At 35.1% G+C, this 16,473-nt stretch overlaps 2 protein-coding genes across 2 annotated transcripts; both read left to right on the top strand.

Annotated features, from left to right (window-relative positions):
* Positions 1–913: 913 nt before the first annotated feature.
* On the top strand, positions 914–4,961 carry LOC120356294 (filamin-C-like; the record flags this gene model as incomplete). The annotated part of the gene is made up of 3 exons (XM_039445211.1): positions 914–1,051; positions 1,596–1,769; positions 4,794–4,961. Coding segments are annotated over 3 exons (434 nt in total), but the record flags the coding sequence as incomplete, so codon positions are not given.
* Positions 4,962–4,986: 25 nt separating this feature from the next.
* Positions 4,987–15,508, top strand: LOC111052103 (filamin-A). The gene is made up of 7 exons (XM_039445212.1): positions 4,987–5,016; positions 6,227–6,339; positions 7,819–8,017; positions 9,148–9,306; positions 11,764–11,985; positions 12,761–12,885; positions 15,393–15,508. The coding sequence occupies exons 2-7, from the start codon at positions 6,235–6,237 to the stop codon at positions 15,432–15,434; spliced, it is 852 nt and encodes a 283-aa protein (XP_039301146.1). The 5' UTR covers positions 4,987–5,016; positions 6,227–6,234; the 3' UTR covers positions 15,435–15,508.
* Positions 15,509–16,473: the final 965 nt, after the last annotated feature.

Below are 16,473 nucleotides of genomic sequence, written 5' to 3'. Positions count from 1 at the left end.
GAGGCTCGACCAACTTGTAGAGTCGACGCTCGATTCAGTCTCACAGTCGTGTGGTCGCGGAGACTAGAGTCGACTGGTCTGAGTGTCACCATTTGGAAACACATGCTATCCACTAGAGTCGAAGTCTCTTCTCGACTTGAGTCACGTAAGTGTGGGTTGAGCCTAACAGTAAGGCTCAACTCACACTTACGCGACTCAGGTCGAGAAGAGACTCAACTCTAGTCGAGAGCATGTGTTTTCAAATGGTGACACTCAGACCAGTCGACTCTAGTCTCAGCGACTGTCACCATTTGGAAACTCATGCTCTCGACTAGAGTCGAGTCTCTTCTCGACCTGAGTCGCGTAAGTGTGAGTTGAGCCTAATAGTAACAGTAACATTGAGTTACTCATAAAAATATTATTAAAGAATAAATAAATAATATCGGGGGACCGAGCTTCGCTCTTGAGTACAAAAACATAGAAAATTTATCACGGAAGTGGAAATTATAATATTTATAGTAATCTAATCACAGTGGATCGAGATTAATTTCCAGTGGAATGCAAAAATCTCTCTCACAAAGGCTCGGTTGCACAAAAGCCGGCTAAATTTTTATCCTGATTCATTTCACTTGAAACAATCGGAGACCATTTTAAAAAGACTGCTCTCTGATTGTTAAAAACGACAGAGCAAAGTGAGAAAGAGATAGCGCTATTGAATGATAGACAAGGATAGCAATACCATTGCTAATCAAACACTGCCATCATAACGTGGACCTAGCTATAGTAACATAATTGTCATGATCTATCCAGGGAAACCTGGCTATTGATTATGAAAGACAAGTGATCACTGGCTATTGAATTATAAATAAATATATTATAGATGAATATTGAATTGAAATGTATCTGAAGCTTGAAATTTATGTTTGATTCCCAGGTGACCACAGCGTAGAGGTGAAACTGGGTGGAGCCCATGTTGAGGGGAGTCCCTTCCTGGTGAAGGCCTACGACGCTACCAAGGTCAAGGTCACCGATATCAACTCGGGCACAGTTGGCAAACCTGTCTACTTTGGAAGTAAGCTATCACATCAATTTCTATCAATTGTTCTCAAAAAACCGAAAATTAAATGAATAGATGATAACTTAATAGACAATAAAAGACGAATCAGATAATGAATGAAAAAGGCTAAGAAATTGTCAAAGACCACAGATTTATTGATATTTAGAAAGACCGGTTTCGGTTATTACACCATTGTCAATCTCTGATAAACCAGTTTACCGAAACCGGTCTTTCTTAGTATTATTAAATCTGTGGTTTTTGACAATTTCTTAGTCTTTTTCATTCAATAAGAATAATCACCACAATATCAACTTCTCAACTACAAAAAAGAATCAGATAATTTTCATGATTTTCTTTTCCATTCAATGAACAAATGGACGATAGTTTTTTTGATTTTCTTCTCCATTCAATAGACAAATGGACGGATCAGATAGTTTTCATGGATTTCTTTTTCTTCCAATAGACAAATGGACGAATCAGAAAATTTTCATGATTTCCTTTTCCTTCCAATAGAGAAATAGACGAATAAAATAATTTGAATGCTTTCTCTCTTTTTCAGTAAATGCATCACAAGCAGGAGCTGGCAACTTGGAGATCATAGTTTCAGTGAACGGATGTAATGTTCCCAATTATGTGCAATCTGAAGGAAATGCCAAGTTCAGGGTTAACTTTAAACCCAGGGAGGCTGCCCCTCATAACCTTAGCGTCAGGTTTAATGGAGAACCCATACCAGGTAATAAATCAATAATTTTATTCATTTATTTTTCATTTATTAATTGAACAATTAGATAAATGAATCCTTAGCTGCTCGTTATGAAATCATGATGATTAAATCATAGGGAAAAGATAACGGAAGCAGATTTCTGTCTATAACTATAGAGAGAAGAGAGCATGAGAACATGGTTTGAAGAATTCATTCAAAGTATGGGAGAGTTGTATCAAATTATGGTGTTGTGTATCAAGTTGATATGATACTGTATCATATTGTATTGATATTGTATCATACTGTATTTTATTAATATTTTATTATTCATGGTGATAAATTTATTGTATAAATGAATAAAGAATGAACGAATAAATGATATCGAAGAGGAAAAATAGTACAAGAAGATATCCCATGGTTTGTAGAATTCATTCAAAGTTTGGAAGTTTTGTATCAAATTATTGTGTTGCGTATCAAGTTGAGATGATACTGTATCATATTGCGTTAATGTTAATACTTTATCATTTATGGTGATATTATAGAGGAAAGATAGTACAAGAAGATATCCCATGGTTTGTAGAGTTCATTCGAAGTTTGGAAGCTTTGTATGAAATTATGGTGTTGTGGATCAAGTTGACATGATACTGTATCAGATTGTTTTGATACTGTATCATGTGTGGTAATACTCTATCATTTATGGTGATATCAAAGAGGAAAGATGTTACAAGAAGATATCTCATGGTTTGTAGAATTCATTGAAAGTTTGGAAGTTTTGTATCAAATTATGGTGTTGTGTATCAAGTTGACTTGATACTGTATCATGTGTGGTGCTACTCTATCATTTATGGTGGTATCAAAGAGGAAAGATAGTACAAGAAGATATCCCACAGTTTGTAGAATTCATTCAAAGTTTGAAAGTTTTGTATCAAGTTATTGTGTTTTGTATCAAGTTGAGATGATACCGTATCATATTGTGCTGATACTGTACCATATTGTGTTGATTCTGTGTCATATGTGTTGATACTTATCATTTATGTTGATATAAAAGAGGAAAGATAGTACAAGAAGATATCCATGGTTTGTAGAGTTCATTGAAAGTTTGGAAGTTTTGTATCGAATTATGGTGTTGTGTATCAAGTTCATATGATACTGTATCATATTGTGTTGATTCTGTGTCATATTGTGCTGATACTTTATTATTTATGTTGATATCAAAGAGGAAAGATAGTACAAGAGGATATCCCATGGTTTGTAGAGGTTATTGAAAGTTTAGAAGTTTTATATCAAATGATGGTGTTTTGTATCAAGTTGACATGATACTGTATCATATTGTGTTGATACTGTATTATGTGTGGTGATACTCTATGATTATGGTGATATCAAAGAGGAAAGATAGTACAAGAAGATATCCCATGGTTTGTAGAATTCATTCAGTTTGGAAGTTTTGTATCAAGTTATTGTGTTTTGTATCAAGTTGAGATGATACCGTATCATATTGTGCTGATACTGTACCATATTGTGTTGATTCTGTGTCATATTGTGTTGATACTTTATCATTTATGTTGATATAAAAGAGGAAAGATAGTACAAGAAGATATCCCATGGTTTGTAGAGTTCATTGAAAGTTTGGAAGTTTTGTATCGAATTATGGTGTTGTGTATCAAGTTCATATGATACTGTATCATATTGTGTTGATTCTGTGTCATATTGTGCTGATACTTTATTATTTATGTTGATATCAAAGAGGAAAGATAGTACAAGAGGATATCCCATGGTTTGTAGAGTTCATTGAAAGTTTGGAAGTTTTGTATCAAGTTATTGTGTTTTGTATCAAGTTGACATGATACTGTATCATATTGTGTTGATACTGTATTATGTGTGGTGATACTCTATGATTATGGTGATATCAAAGAGGAAAGATAGTACAAGAAGGTATCGCATGGTTTGTAGAATTCATTCAAAGTTTGGAAGTTTTGTATCACATTATGGTGTTGCGTATCAAGTTGACATGATACTGTATCATATTGTGTTGATACTCTATTATGTGTGGTGATACTCTATGATTTATGGTGATATCAAAGAGGAAAGATAGTACAAGAAGGTATCGCATGGTTTGTAGAATTCATTCGATGTTTGGTAGTTTTGTATCACATTATGGTGTTGCGTATCAAGTTGATATGATACTGTATCATATTGTGTTCATACTGCATAATTGTGTTGATACTTTATCATTTATGGTGATATCAAAGAGGAAAGATAGTACAAGAAGATATACCATGGTTTGTGGAATTCATTCAAAGGTTGGGAGAATTGTATCAAATTATGTTGTTGTGTATCAAGTCCACATGATACTGTACCATATTGTGTTGATACTGTATCATGTGTGGTGATACTGTATCATTTATTGTGATATCATAGAGAAAAGATAGCTCAAGAAGATATGCCATGGTTTATGTTCATGTTCGGAATTCCACTGTTGATTGAAGCCGATAGGCCTAGTAGATATTTTTGGTGAAGCTATGTGACGCTGGTAGTCTCTCGTACTGTGCCGTTCTTACACTTTTACACTCCCAACAAAACTTAAATAATAGACAGTAGCAGAGAAACCTTCTACAATATAATATGATGTATATAATTCTAACCTCATTCTTTTTTGAAACTTTTATTTGTAATAATTTGGGAGAAGACAGTTTTGGGGTATGCCTGTTGTCTTCTTCCAATCATATTTTAATAATGATTTGTGTTTGTCAATGAAATAAATAAATAAATCAATGAATATTCTATATTCTGTCCATATTCTGCTGTATTCAGAGACAGTAGTCGACAGTAATTGGCTTCAAATTTGGAACATGATCGATCGACCTATACCATTTAATATCTTCTTATGTTATCATTCTCCTATTGTATCACCACACATGATACAGTATCACCTGGATATGATACAGTATCATGTGAACTTGTAACACAACACCATAATTTGTTACAAAACTATATTTTTCAACAATTTTTGTCCCTATTCCTCTCAAATTTGTAACATTTTTCGTCATTTTCCAGGTTCACCGTTCACCTGCCGAGTTCTGGAACCTGGCCAGGTAGCCATCAGTGGCTCAGGCATAAAGATGACAGCTGCCGGCAGACCTGCCTATGTGTACGTGGATTGCGCCGGGGTACTATAGACGTGACAGCCACGTCACCAACACAGCGGAGACTGCCTGTCAAGGTCACCCATCCAGACGCAGGCACAGGGTGGTGGCTGAGTTCACGCCTCACGAAGTCGGTGAGTTAGAGAGAAGGTGACAGAGAACATCTCACGAAATTCGAAGATAACATTTCATATTGATAATATGTGTAAAAAAATGAAATAAATTCTATAAGTTCATAATAAATAATGAAATAAGTTCATAAATTCTACAGATTGAGCAGTGTTGGAGATTTAAAGTTATTGATGATGGTCTATTCAGATTAAGCCCAATCCATATTTCAGTATGGTATAAGGATTTTGGGGGGTGCCTTAGACATTCATTTCAATAAAATAGGTATGATTCAGAGGCACATACTAAAAGCTGCTCTCCAAAGGCCGAGACGATATCCCAGTCACTTACTTTATGAAGAATTCCCGGTTCTGACAGTGAGACAACTCTATGAAAAAATTTAATACTTTATATCAATAGATCCAAAATACCTTCACTCCATACTTTCCAGCTTACAATTTCAGATCGTCATAAAATTACCGTGTTTCCAGGACAGACCTAACAGTATGCCGTAGACAGTTCCCTATGTAGTAAATAAATTGATTAACCTGTTATCCGAAAATTTAATTTTAGATAGCATCACTAAATCGAGTACAAAAAATAATTGATTGGATTAAATCAACAAATGTTTTTCACCTAATCCACAACACATTTTGATTTTTTTTCTCCAGTATTGCCATGAAACTTACATACAGTATATATATTTGTGTTTTCCCCACTATCACCTTGATTGAATTGTATAGATATTATAATTTTTATAGTTAAGCTTACCTTGTTGAATCAAAGTTTTTCTATTGGAAGTAATAGTATCGTCGTTTTCTGTTTTGGTACTCGTCACCGGCATCAAACTGTGGTTTTGCTGGTTTCGCCAAATTAGTATATTATTATGTTAAAAATTATACTTCTTATTCTAAAATATCACTTCTTGTAATCTGTATTCATTTGTGAATATTTTTTGTAAGGCAATAAATTTGATTTGATTTTGATTTGACATGATGTATCATCCGATAAACAATGTGCCGGTTAAATTTTAACCGTGATTTTAACGAGAAAGAATCAGAGAAGCTCTGATTGGTTCTCGTGAAATTAATCACGGTTGAAATTTAACCGGCTCTTGTGCAACCGGGCCAAAATCTATCAATTCCTTTTTCGAATTCGTCAGTATTCCTTCTTCATTTTTCTCGCCAACTCGCTAAACTTATATTTTTCATTGCTTTCTTCCTTTTTCCTTAACAGGTCGTACAATGGTAACAGTAGAAGCAGACGGTCAACCAGTCAAAGGCAGTCCTTTCACATGCAACGTTTACAATGTTCAGAATATCAAGGTCACAGGACTTGGTCCTGCTAAGGTAAGGAATACTCTACAAGCTCCATTCACATCACTGAAATATCACACAAAATCACAGTTTATTATTATTTAGCATGTTTGGCAGATACACAAAAAATATTCATATTTATATTATAAACCACTTTATCAGTGGTTTTTTGACAATTTCTGAGTCTTTTTCATTCAATATGAATAATTACCACAATATCAACTTCTCAACTACACAAAAAGCATTCATATTTATATTTATTCATTCACCAAAAATATTTACAATACAATGTATATACAAAATTAAGCCACGGGATAAATACAGCTTATGAGTCTCAAATGCCAGATATTTACTGTATATTTCCAATTCTTTGAGATGTTGTGTAGTTTTTGGTCAGTAGAACATAAGTTTGTCTGACCGCCATCATTGCTAGTCCATTTAGTGTTAGCCAATGTGCACCATGGAGGCGAACTAGCGTCACAGAAATACATTTTATTGAGCTCTATTCCTATATATGAATCTTTTAGGCTATCAATTATACAGAAGAAAATAAACAGAATACATTATCAACAGAGATGATAATAATAATAATAATGAGGGTGATGCCCACATAAGCTCTTATATGCTTGTGCGTGGTTAATGAGTTATATTTGATATTTATTTAATACAACTTATATTGCCAGGTCTGAAAAGACCTATGGCAAACACTGGTAATAATAAACAAAATAATAAAACTTCTATGATAAAAAATTAATTTCAATAATAGTACATAATAACATATTTGTGAAAATGCATGCTGAAGATGGAAATGATGGGTGATATTTATTTATTTATTTATTAGATAGAGCGAACAATACAATAGTCGGAAAAGAAAAAACAGGCTATTGCCCAAAACTTCTTCAATTTCCTGATTTTGTCACAAATCGTCCAAATATTATGTAGGTTATGTTCACTTCAATTTCAACACCAAATCTTCAATTTGAAACTATGAATCAGAATAAAACAAAGAATTTCAAATTTAGATAGATTGATAATGAAACTTCCGTTAAAACAAAAACCAAACTTCAAATATTCACAAAATATAGAATAAAATCACTTAAATTTTGAGCTCGAAAATATCACTTTCACCATAGCTACAACAGCTGTATTACCATATGAATGAATTAAATCTGTAGAATCCACAGGAAAGTGGAAAATATGAAAGGTACAAGTGGAAGGATATTAAGGCTAGGTGAGGTGTAGGGATATTAAATATCATGGAGGATTATGGATATAAAGGATCCCGGATTTTCGTTGGGGTTCTACCACTCTAGCCCCTTGGGTTGTAGGGACGCTAGGCCTGCTAGTGAGAGAGATGATGATGAGAGATGACGACCACTTTTTAGGTAGTCGGGACCGACGCTTTATCGTCTCCTCCGAAAGATGTTGAGGATAATCACCATATTTAGGTTAAGTAGAATATGATATATAAACTCTTTTAACATTTCTAAACCTTCTCAACCCTATTTCTAGGTGGGCAAACCAGTAACGTTCAGTGTAGACGCGACCGAAGCGGGAGAAGGAACCCTGGAGCTTGTAATTAGCACAGACCAGAGTACAGTGAAAGCAGAAGTTGTCGCCTGTTCCCGGGGTCTCTATGACGTCACGTTTGTGCCTCATCAGTTGACTCCTCATTTCGTGTCCATCTCGTTCAATGATGAGGATCTGCCTGGTGAGAGACTCATAGTTTTCACTCATACTATACATCAATTTATTTAGAGCCTATTCACTTTCTATTGACACTTTTTTCAAAGGAGAAATTGAACTATAAGAGAGGCTGAGACTAGACACGCTCATTGTGGGCGTGTCTAGTCTCAGCCAATCACAGCCTAGTTTCACCATTCACCAAAATACCTATTATATCAGTTTGTCCACAGTATATTCTCTGCTGCACGATAAAGAAATTGATGATTAATTCATATGAAGGGAATTGATAATAGAGTTATCCCATAGAGGAAATAGAGCATGAAAGATATCTCATGGTATAGGCCATAAATGTTGCAAATTTCACTGTTAACTGAAGCTGATAGTCCTAGTATGTTGTTCTTTCTGTTAATCTTCTGGCAGTCGCGCTGTTGTAAAAAGTACAACAGTGTCAGTTTTTTTGCTGCACAAAACTATTGCATGGGGTGGTGTCAGTGAATGAGTCACTTATGCATTCCAAAACTTTCCCCCATCACTCCACTGAGTTGCAGTATCAACCGAGCAATGGTTCAGTCTTTAGGTGCCATTTAGTCGCCACAGTGCATAAAATATGGAGAGACTGTATACGGGGACTGTAAACGAACCAATAACACAGAATTGATGGCTTTGCTTGGTGTACCTTATTGGGCTATGAAATGGTAATCATCAAAATGTTCACAGGCGTAAAATAATCCAAGAAGATGGAAAAAGTAATTTTACAATTGATTAATATGCTTTGACAGTAAATAGAGTGCATAACACTTAGAAAATTGGATTTTGTTAAAAGTACAACACGCGACTGCTCGTGTGATTGAGTAGGGCGCGACTACCGGCTATGTGACGCTGGTAGTCTCTCATACTGTGCCGTTCTTACACTCTTACACTCCCAACAAACACTAATAATAGACAGTAGTCGACAGTAATCGGCTTGAGTTAACAAAAATCAGCTTGAAATTTGGAACATAAACTACCTGTTCCATGAGATACAGTATCTTCTTATGTTATATTTCCTCTGTGATGCGATTACAGACAAGGATAGTTCACTTTCAACCTTCTACATTCAACAAACGATAGTTAACTTTTATTAATTTATGTGTTTTTTTTATGTGTTGATCACAGGAAGTCCGCTGCGTTGCGAAGTGATGGAATTGCCGGGTAAGAAGTCAACAGCCACCGCCCGAGGTGAAGGTCTCAACCAGGTTGTATTGGGAGCAGTGGCTTATTTCGAGATCAATCCACATACTCCCGAACCTGGATCTATTGATGCGCAAGTCATAGGTACCTAATTTCAATATACTCATTCTCAATTTTTTTCCGAAGTTGGTATTTTCATTCTGTAGTTTTTGTGATGAGTGAGAGAGGGGACTCTTGTTGCCTCAACTTCGCTCATACTTGTAGGGATACGACTGTCACAAGTCCCATATCTGTAAAAATTTCAGGTGCCTCGCCCCATCTACAGTATGCAAAGTTTGATTTTAGGTTCCCAATTATCAGGCTTCAAATACAATTTAAACAAAAGAATTCAAGTGGAAAAGATTGAGCATGAAAATCTCTACAATTCTTATATTTTGAAATGTGATAAACAGAGGCAGTTATCTGTCTAGTTTGTAGATCGCTGTATCAATTATTTCGTATCAATCTCGACCAAGATTGTGTGTAAATTTCCTAGTGGAAAGTTGTGTGTATATTTTTGGCTTCAAAATTTTCTTAAATAACTTTATTTATACAAAGTGCGGTGATATTAAGTGCAATATTTGACTATAATTTGGTATTTTAATCATTCTAAATTCAAAATTTCCAGCTCATATATATTTTTGGACAGAGCTTTGAACTTTAACTTTCCTCAGTAAGAACATTACCTATTTTTTCGGACATTTTATTATTTATCAAAATTTGGGAACAGAATAGTTTTGGGCTATGCCTGTTGTTCTATCCCAATCATATTCATATGATTTGTAATTAAATCAACAAATAAATAAATAAATTGTGTATTAAATTTGTTTGATACAAAGTTTTTAATGATGTTTTTGTTTTGAAAAATTGTATTGTATTTTGGCAAGTAGAGAATTCGATTTGATTTGATTTGATCTGATAAAAACTTGTACGACATTCAATCGCCAATCCAACCCATAAAAATAATTATTTAAGGAATTGTATTCTTCTCCACTTGAGATACCTCCGTCAGTGTAGAGTGCTGAGACCATATAGCTGGATTCCACATTTGAATATATCAGTGACATTGGAAGTTACCTGCACAGTGAAAATACACCTGATGAGTTATAGGCCGAGCGGGTCGCCGTCTAGGTGTCACCCCGATACATGACACCTGGTCATTTTAGCCATAGGCGACTACTTGTACCCTCGTAAAAATATACCATTGCAGTCAAGTTGTCACCCCGACTACTTGTCACCTACTGGACCGAAGGTGCCAACTAGTCATGACCGTAAACGACAACCTGACACCACGCACCCTCGCGTCAGAGTGTCCCCCCGACTAGTTGTCACCTCCTTAGAAAGTAGACGGGGATGGCTCATGTCGGTTTTAAAAGGGGACAGGTTTACTTGTCACCTACTGGACCGAAGGTGCCAACTAGTCATGACTGTAAACGACAACTTGACACCTCACACCCTCGCGTCAGAGTGTCCCCCCGACTAGTTGTCACCTTCTTAGAAAGAAGACAAATAGACGGGGATGGCTCACGTCAACTTGTCCCCTAAAATCCGGTTTTTAAAGGGGACAGGTTGACGGGGTGTCAATTAGCCGGGGTGGCACCTAGTCGCGTTCCCGGCCGAGCGAGTATGAATAGTCCCATCTGAACTTAGGGAAAGAATATTCGTACTGTACCAGGCACGAACATTGATACTTATAGGTGAGAATCCAGCCTTAAAATGCAAACTTGTTTTGTCTTTTTAGCACTTCCAAGATTTCCTCTCCTTTTTTTTCAAAGACCGACTGCTTTCTTGTGCAAGTGACAAAAGATTTTGTCACAGTTCTGAATATGCTCAACCAACTCACAGTATTTTGATTTCGCAAACTTATTTCCTCTCTCTCACACACACTCTCCCGGTCGTGTGTTAATGGGAAGGATATTTTATATCCTTCTTAGAGAATTGACAATTATTTGCTGAAACACCGCCGATTTATGAAGTTACATCACATTATTATATTATCGTTATTCTAATTGCATTCTATATTCTCATTAATTAATTATCTATACTTTGTGAAATTCGTTGAATAACTAGCATTATCGACATTTAATGTAAATTAGTGTATAAGCCAGTAAATATTGTAACATACATAAATAAATAAATCTAATCTAATCTCTTTCTCTATCTCTCTTAAATCATATATATTCTATAATTTCCTCTCCTTTGTTTCTAGGAGCAGAGGGATTTATGGTACCAGTAACCATAAATTTATATATTATTCTTCAACACTCACACTTACTCATAACTTTTTTTATTCTAGTGTGCAAACTCATTTTCTCTCTCTCACTCACTCTCTCTCTCTCTCTCTCTCTCTAACCATCTCACTTCAATGATTTCCTCTCATTTTATTGAAGAACAAGACTGCTTGCTTGTGTCAGTGACAATATTGACTTTGTTACAGTTCCCAACTCACAGTAGGTATTTTGAATTCACAAACTTCTTCTCTCTCACACACACACTCTCTCTCTCTCTCCATCTATCTATCAAACCACATAATTGTATAATCTCCTCTCTCTTTTCTTCTAGGCCCAGACGGCTCCATGGTACCAGTAACCATAGACAAACTAGAGACGGGCCTGTTCCGTGCCAAATACCGGCCAGCCTGTGTGGGGACCCATAGCATCACAGTGCTTCAGCGCAGGCAGCCAATCACAAAACAGCCTTTCGCCGTACAGGTGTTCGATCCACTACAGGTCAAGATCACAGATCTCAGCGAGGCTTTCTGTCATAGGGCTGCCACTTTCAAGGGTGAGATAAACATTTTTATGACTCTATTACAAATTAACTAATATATTATAATCTCATAAAGTATACAGTATAAAATCTATAAAGTATAATCATAGAGAAACGATAGCGTCAGTAGATATCCCATGGTATAGGGCGTTTATGTCGCAACTTTTACTGTTATCCCAAGCCGATAGTTCACGTAGTTCTTTCCCATGCAGCTGTGTGACGCTGGTAGTCTCTCAAATTGTGCCGTTCCCATACTCTCACCCCAACAAAACAGTAGAAATTGACAATAATCGACAGTAATCGGCTTGAGATAACAGTAAAAGTTGCGACATAAATTCCCTATACCATGAGATATCTTATGCTATTGTTTCTCTATGGTATAATATAATCTTCGTATAGTTTCCACCTTCTTCAACCTCAACATTTTTCCAGCAGACTTTTATCTTAAATATTTGTAATGCTAGTTCGCCTCCATGGTGGAGGATCTCCTCTCCTTCATCTCAAAGAAGGAAGGATCCATAATAATTATTATTATTGAACGAAAATCCAAATTAAATGCCGAATTTCCATCTAGCTGTTTACCCTGTTGTCAATATTTGCAGTAGCAGAAGCCTTCGGGGTGAATTACAGCATTTAATTTGGATTTTAGTTTAATAATAATTGATAATATCATTAGCATTTGAATAATTGCAAAATCTCAGTAATTTCCATCTCTAAACAAGGAAGGATCCTTGGCTATCTGTGACAGTATTATACATTTCTATAACTAATTTTGTATCTTTTTCGACAGTTGACACCCGTGGAGCAGGGTCAGGTGCTTTGTCGGTGAATATCAGAGCGGCTGGTAGCGAGGTCAAACACACCCTTAGAGAGCTAGAAACCCCCGGGCTCTATCAAGTCGTCTATCATCCACAGGTAAACTATCACTTCAAAATTACACAGAATAAAAAAATATCCAAATTTAACAACAAATCAACGACTAAAAAACAAATCTTCTTCAGTCAGTAGATTTCTTCAGTTGATTGTTTATCCATCAGGAGACGAATATTTTCTAATATTATTGAAATTTAGTTTCACAAAGAACATTTAGAAAAACAAAAAAAATGAAACATGGACTCCATTTCAGTCAGTACATTTCTCCTGTTGATAATTTTTGTAATAAGGATATTATGTATATTATGTAATAAGGATATTATAATAAGGATAATTTATGTAGAGGATATTCTTGAATATCAACATAGACGTTTATCTGTTCAAACTTGATACACAACAATATTATAGTATCACACAATCACACAATATTATAGTATACACAACAATCAAAACTTGATACACAACAATATTATAGTATCATTCAATTGAAACTCAATTAGGTGATTGAGAAATTGAATAAGTTTGGGCTGTAGCCTATTTTTCTTTTCCAATCGTTGTATTGTTTTTGCTAACCTGATAAATGATAAAATAATTTGCTATTATGAAAACGACTAGCAGTCAGATATTTTACAATAAATGCAACTCTAAAGCAAACAATATATAGTCTCTTATAAACATTCAAGGTAAAATTTAGATCAAGATGTGAGATGTCTTTTACAATTATGAAATAAATGCGACCCATAGATTGATTTTATCGACCACCTCTTAGATTATAGAGTTGAATTATAAAGTAGCCTACAGGTACATCAATTACATAATATATGTTTGTTCTATGGCAAAGGGTTGTTTTGGAATGGAAGCAATAAATATGAATAACTAGCAATACCTTTTTCTAAAATTATAATTTATATTATCGAAGTTTGTAGGTGGAATGTTACTGGAAAGGATATCCTCTGACATTTTGCTCCTAGAATGGACGACGTTTGTACGTTCAAACTTCACACATCCAGCACTATTGGGATGCAAATTATTTCTTCAATGTTGTTTTCCATCACGAATTGCTTATTATTAAATCACTTTTTGCTATTAGAAAAAACGACTAGCAGTCAGATATTTTACAATAAATGAATTAATCACTCACTGTGACAACGAGATTGGTTGTGACAACCAAGATGATGGCGGACCTGCCGAAAGATCTCGTTGTAACAGAGAGTGATTAATTCATTTATTGTAAAATATCTGACTGCTAGTCGTTTTTTCTAATAGTAAAAAGTGATTTAATAATAATCAGTTCGTGATGGAAAACAACATTGAAGAAATAATTTGCATCACAATATAGTGCTGTACTTACATGGATGGGTGAAATTTGAACGTACAACCGTCGTCCATTCTAGGAGGAAAATGTCAGAGGATATCCTTTCCAGTAACAATCCACCGACAAACTTTGATAATATGACTTATAATTATAATAATAGAAATAGAAAGAGAAATAGAAATCTCAGTACCCTTTATGAATTATTTTATCACAACATGTTTCGGACATTGATGCCATTTTCAAGTGATAAGAAGTAAATAAATAAATACTGCTGGAAGATTTTATTTTGATCATATGTTAGTGTATTCATATGATTTTATGAACTAGAGCTATAAAATATTGTGGACTAGCCGTCAGGCTCGCTTCGCTTGCCATATCCGTCTATCAAGGGGGCTCCGCCCCCTGGACCCCTGACTGGATCGTCCAAGAATGAGATCAGCAGGCTCGCTTCGCTCGCCTCCATTTTTCATTTGCGCATTTTTATCATATGTTAGGACAATCCAGTCGGGGGTCCAGACTAAACGGCTGGCTAAACGGATATGGCGAGCGAAGCGAGCCTGACTGCTAGTAACATAATATTCCCAGGATTGAAGTAGCAGTGCCCAATCAATTTTTCCGCGATAAATGCATTTAAATCTTCAACTTGGTGCCAAACTAACAAAGTCAACTCAACTTAATGCCAACCTGACAAAATTATTAATTTAGTTGCCAGTTAACAACTGTTTCGAAGAGGTATTCTATCTAGATTATAGTTCTATAGTAACATATGATATGGAAATTTCAATTACAATATTAAGAGATTGGGAGAAGAAGAATATACATGCTAAAGACGAACTTTAAACCCTTAAAAACAACCCTTAGAGTTAAAATATTGCCAAACGATTTCTTAGTGCGCCTCTAAAGGGCTACTGAACATACCTACCAAATTTGAACGTTTTTGGTCTGGTAGATTTTTAGTTATGCGAGTGAGTGAGTGAGTGAGTGAGTGAGTCAGTCAGTCAGTCAGTGAGTGCCATTTCGCTTATATATATATAGAGAGAGAGAGAGAGAGAGAGAGAGAGAGAGAGAGATTTAAATTCACATGATTCTATCATAATTGTGAAGACATCTCACATCTTGATCTAACTTTACCTTGAATGTTTATAAGATAGAAGAATGCTTTACGAGTAACGTTTTTTGTGAACAGTTTGTTTCATGAATTGTCATGCTGTAATAATTCTAATATGATTGACAGGTGGCCATACCTCACAGGATACTAATAAAAACAACAACATGAGCATAGCTGGCTGTCCAATGGAATACAGGTCACTGACCCCGGTGTGGGCCGAGATGTCACCGCTACAGGGCTGGGATTGTATCAATCCAGGTGAGAGAAAAAAAAGATATGAAAATTTCAATTCTTAATAAATGTTTCAAGATCTTCAAAGTTTGTGAGATAATAATAGATCCCCTATAGGCCTATCTCTTTTACAGGATGTGAAATATCCCAAAGATCCCCAATTGGCTGTTATCTTGGTATTCTTTCTATCTTTCTCTATCTTTCTTTAAGATCCCCAATGGCTGTTATCTTTGTTTCTTTCTTCTCTATCTTTTGGTAGAGAGTTAGTGGGGAGGATATTTTTAATATTCTTTCCGAAGAATGGACATTGATATGTCCAAAGCTCCGCCAATTTATGTAGATGCATAACAATATAATTATCTATAGTTATTATATTACAAATTACTTTTTCATATCATATACAGTTCAATAATTATTTCTTAGTCTATATTATGTAAATTCATCTATAATTTTGCTGTATTGTAAGCTATTGTATATAAGTGTATAAGCCATTATATATTGTAATCTACATAAATAAAGTACTCAATCAATCAATCAATCTTTCTTCTCTTGGTATCTTTCTTTCTTTTTTATCGAAAATATGCTTCCAACAGTGTATCTGTCAAAGAGACATCTCCTTCAAATGTAAGATAGTCTCCATTGTTTTACCAATATGCTCCATGCGTGATAAAAACAAGTAGACACAAATTCATTTTTGTTTTGATTGTGTTTCCAATTTGGAGTGTAACTTTATTATTTTATTCTTTATTGATTCATACAATAAGCACATCATCAAAATGTTAGATAGAGGAAAAATAAGGTAACATTGTGCTATTCCTCTCCCAAATTTAGATAACACATGGTCCGAAATAGGTTGAGTCTTGTAGTTCTTCAATTCACAACATTTTCAGTCCTCAAGTATTTTCACAGTAAATATTTTGAAAGTACATTATCAAAATGATAGGTAGAGGAAAAATAAGGTAACCTTGTGCTATTC

Source organism: Nilaparvata lugens, unplaced genomic scaffold (genome assembly GCF_014356525.2).
Source record: "Nilaparvata lugens isolate BPH unplaced genomic scaffold, ASM1435652v1 scaffold6419, whole genome shotgun sequence".
NCBI classification, from domain to species: domain Eukaryota; kingdom Metazoa; phylum Arthropoda; class Insecta; order Hemiptera; family Delphacidae; genus Nilaparvata; species Nilaparvata lugens.
This window is presented reverse-complemented; position numbering and strand designations above follow the sequence as displayed.